Raw genomic sequence first — 7,802 nt, forward strand, 5'->3', positions numbered from 1 at the left:
GTGTATGTGTGTGTGTGTGAGTGAGTGGGGGTGGGGGGGGTCACTTGTGGGCCTGATAGATAGCACTTTATCAGAGCTAAACAACAAAAAATTCTCAAGCTCCTTTGTTTAATAGTTTTTGGATTATAAGCAATTTTGGTAGTCCAGACACCCACTTTTCAGATGGAGCCCCCTCCTCAAATATGGGGTCTATCGTAAAACCGTTGGCTGGCGCAGTGCAGTTTGGACATATCTAAATCCAAATTTCACATTGATCAGTGCAGCCATTTCTGTGCTACAGCTGACCAAATATCTTTTAAAAAATGAATAAAAATTTAAAAACTAGATACCACATAGCGGTAGCATGTATGACCCTCGCATGTATGCACAGCATCAATGCACCAGAACTCAGAACTGACCGGAACAGATTGAGTGGCGGTCCAGGGGTGGTGGTGGGGCTCATGGACCCAATGGATGGCCCTTCATCAGAGCTAAACAAAAAACAAATAAATACATTAATTAAAAAAAATAAAAAATAAATCTGAGGCTCCTATGTTGAATAGTTTTTGGGTTATATGCAATTTTGTTGGTCCAGAGACATCCACTTTTCATCAGTGCTAAAAAACAAAAAAAGAAACTGAATTTTCTGAGTTATAAGCATTTTTGTGTTTTATGTCCAGACACCCACTTTTCAGATGGAGCCCCCTCCTCAAATATGGGGTCCATTGTAAAACTGTTGGCTGGCACAGTGTAGGTTAGACTCATCTACTGATTCTTTCCAAATTTAACATTGATTGGTGCTTTCTGTACTATGGTTGACCAAAAAAATATACAAAAATATAGGGAAGATGCTATTTTACATGGAATAGAACTATACAATATGTTTATGAACTAATTTATACCCAAAATCTCTATATTTTCATGTTTTTTGCACAGCAGCCTCGGCTCATTTGAACTCATTTTGCCAGCATGAGTCACATTTAAAAAAAAACATGGCTGTAAAAAATAAAAGATACAACAAGCAGGAGTCTGTTGCACCATTTTTAATCAGTTCATTCAGAGCAAGCTGAGAGTACAAGCACAAGATCACAACACGTCTGAGGCAGGCTGACATTGTCACGTCATCACTCTGATCTGAGGCCACGCACACACTGACACACACACACACACAACCAGTGATATAGCACCAAGATGTTAGGAGTGCAGAGCAGCACTTTCGGTGTTTTGGGTTAGATCTGAAGCGAATAGGCAGCAGGCTGAAGAGGTCAGACGCAAAAATAAAACCCCGAGCTCTCAGAGGCACACAGAGACCCAGAATCACATTTCTCATCACRTCTTTCTCTTTCACACACACTGCAGCGAGGAGATGGAGGGATAACCTGAAAAGGACAGACGGGTCAACATTTCAGCTCAGCGAGCACACTTGATTTCAGACAGCAGCTTTTTAAAAAGTTTAAACTTTAAATCCCAGACCATTCCTTGGAGAGATCAGCCTGTTTGGTGGGGAACGTAGATATTTTTTTAAGCATAGGTGGGCATAAATACTTTTTTCCCCCCTTTATCACACAATTCCACAAAACACAGTGTCTTTTAAAAAACTGCAATAAAGAAAAAAAAACTTTGGGAATCAAACTGGTGGCATGTTTATTATACAGCATTAACAGTCACCAGACTATGATTTTACTTATTTGGTGTGACCAGAAACTATTTCTACTCATGCATTACACATGTGAAGGTCCATCTCCACACACCCCGTCGCAATTTTCATCTTCAAACGTGGCGATTTACAAGCTAAAATGTGGCTGTGGCGCACAGTGCGCTCAAACGTTGCTACTCAACCAAAGATCTAAATAAAAAAATAAAAACGGCGTCTCGCATGCAAGCTGGGGCAAAATCGCATTACAGTCCACTGGGTTTCTTAGCAACCAATCAGATTAAAGCAGATGTCATCCGGAACAAAGAAATGAAAACCAGGACCGATCAGCGGAGGCACTGGAAATGACTAAACCCATTAAACTGATCAGAGAAACGAGCGTGATTTTTTAACATCTTCATGCTGACCTCAGTTGGTTTTCACTCAAAGATTAAAAAGAAGCCCTTTTCATTCTCGTGCATCAGTGCTGTGCAGAAGTCTTAAGCCACCTCTTAATTTTCTTTATATTCTGAAGCCAAGGCAAAAGGTTTCCCAGATACAAGCGGACGAAATGAGATTCTCCTTCGCAGGCTGGCCGGGCCTCGGCCTTTAGCGATGAGATGAGGAGCTAGAGCTGCGTTCTGAGGAGTAGAGCCGCTGCTCCTCCTCATCGAAAGGAGTCAGCCGAGGTGGTTCATCTGATCAGGACGCTTTGCTTTGGAGGTGTTCCGAGCACGTCCCACTGTTAGGAGGCCCCAGGAAGACCCAGGACGAGCTGGTGGGATTAAATCTCGGGGTCCCCCAGGATGAGCTGGAAAGTGTCGCTGGAGAGAAGGAGGTCTGGTTTCTCTCCTGGACCTGTTGCCTCTGCAACCCAACTGCAGATAATCGTTAGACGGAGGTGACAGATTTTAAAAACATGGTCTTGATCTGTTTATTCAGTTCTTTTTCCTGAACCATTTTTTGAGAGAATATTTTTTCCCCTTTCTTCTATGTAAAAACTACATTATTTAAAGGAGCAATATCATGTAAAATGAACTTTTTTGAGTTTTATATCATGTTATAATGTTATACTCTCATAAAAAACATGCCCAAAGCCTTGCTTTGACTCATTCATGCATGTTTGAGAAATCCTGCAGCGTTTTTAGGAAGCCATGCTGAGGAGCAAAACGACAGGTGGGGACCAGAAAATCTCTTTGGGACCAGAAACGCCTCTGGGATGTAAGCTGAACTTCCTCATGGCAGAGCACCCCCCACACACTCTTCAGCTCCTCCTGGGGGATGTCAATGATTCCTCAGGCTTGAGAAGAGCTATAATCCCTCCAGAGAGTACTGGGTCTGTCAGTAAAGTATTCATTAGCATTCGAATAAATAATATTGATCTGAATGATACTAAAACTTGGAATTGATTAAATAGAATCAATTAATCTCAGTTTCTCCTGCTTGAAGTTGTTCTAAGAGCTGTGTACAACAGGTAGGATATAAATTTTTCTTAACTTTTCTACAGATGTTAAAGATGAAAGATCTGAACTATCGCTTTAGGGTGAAACATAAAGTTACCAAGAGAGGCTCAAGACTTTTACCCAAACCTGATGGCTCCTTATGAATTCTGACACCAAACAAAATGCATACAATGTGCAAATCATGTGTTTAGAAACATATAAAAGCAGTTCTGTGCAGCAAAACACACAAAAAAAGAGAAAAAGTATCAAGAACTTTCATACATTCACTTTCGGGCACCGATAGTTTCCGGTGAAAAGGTTTTGCATTTTTCTAAAGACTCAACATCAGTGATCGTTCAAAGGTGAACGGAGTGAGACAAGACAACAGAGGAAGAGACAAACCAAAGGGAAGAGATCCACCTAATTCATCACGTCGTCTAATGTGGAGCACATAAATCCTCCTCCTCTACTGTTTGGCTTCAGCCAGTCTGTTGCTGATCTCTTTGCTCTTCTTCGTCACAACTCCCTCCGGTTTGGTGTCTGACGAGGCCGCGGGCGGTTTCTTCTTGGCTGGCTGGGAACTAGGAATCTGCTTCTCTTTAGCTTTTTTCACCGTCTTCCCCGTTGTTGTCGTTGTCGTCGGTGGCTTTTTGGGTTTGGTGCGAGACGCCGGCTTGTCCACCTGAGAAATAGGAGGAGGTTGAAAAAGCTGAGATTAAACTGATGAGGAGGAGGATGGTGTCTGATGTGTTGGTGCTGGTTTTCCTCCTGAGACAACGATACAATTACAGCAAGTCTCATGTTTAGGTTTGACCACAAACAATACTTGGTTATGTCTAGGAAAAGATACACCTTTGATGCGAGATACATTTTTTTAAAAGCTTAAACACAGAAGAATAAATTAAATGCACCAAACATGATAAAGTGCACTTAAATATTGTTACTGGCAAAGTGTCTGGGTGGGTTTGATTCATATTAAAAGAACAAATCAGATCTTTTGGTAATACAGTATAAATAACAATGTGTGACCTGTGCTGGAAAAATGAGTCATAATGAGAAAATTTTCCACCATTAAATTATGTTTCTCCATCTCAAAAAAACTTACTAAAATTTGACCATTTACTGTATCCCCTAACAGCCAGCCGTATAGTTAAAAAGGGAAATAACAGCAAAAGTCCATATTTTCTCTTATTTTGCAGCCTGGACTCATTGCAACTCATTCACTCAGCACGAGTCCCATTTGTTATCGAGTCCAAATCCTATATTATCATGCAGTACATACTTTTAAACCCTGCATTTTAACAGACAAATGGTACTTTATGGTGCAGGTGATATTTGCAGACAGTATTTGTGGTTAGTGTCATGGGAAAAATATATTAAAAAAAAGCACAAAATGATGTATTTGTGGCTATTTTTTCGAACGAGGATTTGTTAATTTTTTTAAAATGCCCATTCTAAATAAAAACAACAAAGCATACTATATATATTAGTACAAGAACATACTATATATTAGTATGATGTTAGTTTTGTGCTTCTAAGGAATGTCAAACAAAATAAAGTTCAGCCATCATTACATAGCGCTCKAACAAGCAGGATGTTGGTTCAAACTGTGAGGCTGCAGAGATGAAGGGTGCGTTTTGGTGAGACCCCGAGCGTCTCTCTCAGCTCCTCCAGTAACAGCAGGTTGATGGAGGAGCACCTGTTCTATGAACAAACCTATGAGGCTGCAAACGGACAAATAAATCTAAGAAAAATGTAAAGAATGACATGAAAGGCTGTTTGTGGTGGGATCTATTCCTGATTACTGCATTACTCAGTATTATAGCGTTTACATATATGGATCACATATTAATTAATGTTGCGTGAAGAATAGATTAAAAYTTCCTGATTGTATTTAGAGGTGTAAATCAGCAGCTTTATCACAAAACGTTATTAAATCGATCATTTGACGATACAACGATATCGCAATGTCATGAGACGGTTTCAWTTCACAAGTCTGCGATCAATATGACACGATATAAGGCTGGGTGAAGTGGCTGAAAAATGCATCACAGTATGTGTTTCATATCAGACGATATCAATATTTACTGATAGATTTTTTTTGTTTTACCTATCTGAAATAAGGACCAGGAGAAAAATGGCTGCCAAACTGGTGACATGACTTTTCCTCTTTTATCCACAATTCCCTCTCGAGCTGTTTTATTAAAGCAGTTATGAGGCACGGTGGTGAAACTGCTGCTGCAAATTTTTCAACAGGTTGTTGCTAGCTAAGAGTGGGTGAGCTAGTTGATGTCATCAACCTTACTTAGCTGGGCCGTGAGAGGCTTAAAATGCCTGTGACATGCATATTCTTCAAATGCAATAAGTCAAAGAAAACATCTTTATATTTAAGAAAGTTGGAATAATACACATGATTTAACCCATTTTGTCCCATAACTGGCATAATTTCTTTTGAACTTGGCTCAGCCAAAGTGAAACAGGAAGTGACATCAAGGGGGAACTCTTTAAGAAAGAAAACTCTCTRGTCTTTCTTTATTAAAACAATATACTGTATTTTGAACTCTGACTCTTCTTCATCTCTCTGATAGAAACTCAAAATAATCTTAAAAAACATCAGATGCTTCTCTACAGTCTGGGTTGTTGGCTGTTGTAGCAACGCTCTGGTCACAAGCAGACATTCCCCTTTGACATCACTTCCTGTTACTTCACAGGCAAATATCTCAACAACTGTTCATCTGAGTAACATGAAATTTCTTTTGCAGTATTTTTCAATGTTCTCTTTCTATAAATGCATTCATATATATTACAAAAATTTGACGTCACAGACACTTTAAGCCTTTCCTCTGCCTACATCTCCCAGAATGATGTGCAGCTCTGGATCAGAGTTCAGTCAAATTATCAACATTCAATCTGACTTATTTTCTATTAATGTGTCTATTGTGATATATATTGTTAGTGATTTATTGCCCAGCGATATCCATCAATCTAACACAGTCATTCAGTAAATCATTTTTGTTAGATGTGCGTATGATATTAATCCACTTCAGACTTATGGTACGATAACGATATGGATCGATGTTTTCATTTTGTGTTTTTGTAATATTTAATTGAATCATTAACCATTTAATTGGTTTATCGATGTGGATTGTGTGGATGTTTGTGTCACAATAAGTAGAAAATTTTTGCACAAATCTGAAAAAATCAGAGAACAAAATCCATCTTTTATCACTTTCTCTGTTGTTTTGATGGTCAGCTACTGCATGCACAGCTCTTTCATCGCCTGCCGCCATGAAGCGAGCGATCGTGTAATTGTTCGTCTCTAGGACCGGTCATTTATCAGAGACTGGCGTTGGAAGGTTGGTGTCTGGTGCGGGTGGAGTTGTCGTGGGCACGCGGTGAACACGTGGCGGAACGCGTGGAGGAACGCGTGGAGGAACGCGGTAACTCTGGGAGGGCTTGCGTCTGGCAGCCGGGTGATAAATGGAGCAAACTGTGCGCGGACAGTGTTGGCATTCGTTTGGTCTCCATGCCTTTCTAAGAAGAAACAGAGCTCACACACACCTGACCACGGCAGGTGGAGCGCAGAGCTGCCCTCAGTCTGAGACGTCCTACAGGAACGAGAGAGGGAGTGTCCACACACACACACACATGTTCAATGTTTTMAATCACTTTTCTATGAAATCTTACAGGTTTATATAAGAAAAAGTGGTTAGTACCAGTGTATACAGCACAGTACTGTAGGTAAACAGAGGCCTATAATATAAGCAAAATATGACAAAAAAACAAAACAAATATTTCAGATTTAATTTAAAACAGTGGAAATTAACAAAGTCGCTTCATCCTTCTTTATTTCAGTCAATGATTACAAATTGATTGATGAGCTTAGTTCAGATTACAGTTTTTTACATCAAATTCTCTTGGTGTTTAAAAAATGCTGATAGTGTAGCAACTAGTTTGCTAGCCTGAGAGAATTCCTGTTTAACATTTCTGCTGGAATAACCATAAAAGTGGTGTAAATATAATAGTGTTTTCATGGCCCATATGAAATTTTTGAGGCTCAAGTTGTTCTACAACTTATTATAGCAACGATCCTTGGCTAGCCATTAGCTATAGYGCTATCTACAACAGGTAAGATACGGTTTATGATCTTACCACRGAGGTCCACCTTTYAAATGATAAAAACTGTTTTTAAAACATAAAKCCATGGATTTTSTTCCTCCTCACCTTGGCGGGCTCGCTGTAGAGGCTGCGTATCCTCCGGCGCTCCTGCAGCTTGTTGTCCTTGGCCTGACCTTTGACCTGCTCCCCCTTGAAGGTGGCACTGTAGCTGGTCTCCAGGCTGGTCTCCTCCCCCGGAGGCTTATACTGAGATGGAGCCTTGATGGGCTTCACTGGTTTCACATCCTTATAGGCCTTAAATTCAGTCCTGAGGAAAACAGAGGATAGAAGATAGGCGGGACTTTTGTATTAAGTGTTAAAAAAAGTGAAAAGYGTTCATGGACTCAGACTTAGAGGAGCTCATATCAGCCGCTTCAATCAGTTGCACGCTGCCAAAGTGCACAATCAAGGTCGTGGCTCAAAGATACCAGCAGAACCACATTATCTGCATAAAATGAACTACATTTGTTTTTTTCCTAAGATCATACAAACAGCTACCTACCTACAACACATAGAGCAGACTTTTTATCTTCTGACCCACAAAATATCCATGGCAAAAACTTGTGACCCCAAATATTACTGGTCTGAGT

General features: G+C 40.1%; 2 protein-coding genes across 3 annotated transcripts in view; both read right to left on the bottom strand.

The window, feature by feature from the left end:
* zgc:112083 overlaps nt 1-466 on the bottom strand; it is an 8,924-nt gene extending 8,458 nt beyond the window's left edge. Inside the window, exon 1 of the mRNA XM_014012389.1 lies at nt 399-466. Coding sequence (XP_013867843.1) covers nt 399-442 — 44 coding nt within the window. The 5' untranslated portion in view covers nt 443-466. The remainder of the gene's footprint in view (nt 1-398) is intronic.
* Nucleotides 467-3,241: 2,775 nt separating this feature from the next.
* Nucleotides 3,242-7,802, bottom strand: part of map6b (microtubule-associated protein 6b) — a 7,869-nt gene continuing 3,308 nt past the window's right edge. Inside the window, exons 2-4 of one of the 2 annotated variants that reach the window (XM_014012392.1) lie at nt 7,279-7,480; nt 6,616-6,662; nt 3,652-3,736 (exon numbers count right to left, since the gene is read on the bottom strand). In XM_014012392.1, coding sequence (XP_013867846.1) covers nt 6,648-6,662; nt 7,279-7,480 — 217 coding nt within the window. In that variant the 3' untranslated portion in view covers nt 3,652-3,736; nt 6,616-6,647. Of the gene's footprint in view, nt 3,737-6,615; nt 6,663-7,278; nt 7,481-7,802 lie in introns of both variants that reach the window. The other variant, XM_014012391.1, reaches the window with a different exon arrangement.

The sequence above is a fragment of the Austrofundulus limnaeus genome, unplaced genomic scaffold, assembly GCF_001266775.1.
Source record: "Austrofundulus limnaeus strain Quisiro unplaced genomic scaffold, Austrofundulus_limnaeus-1.0 Scaffold91, whole genome shotgun sequence".
Lineage (NCBI taxonomy): Eukaryota > Metazoa > Chordata > Actinopteri > Cyprinodontiformes > Rivulidae > Austrofundulus > Austrofundulus limnaeus.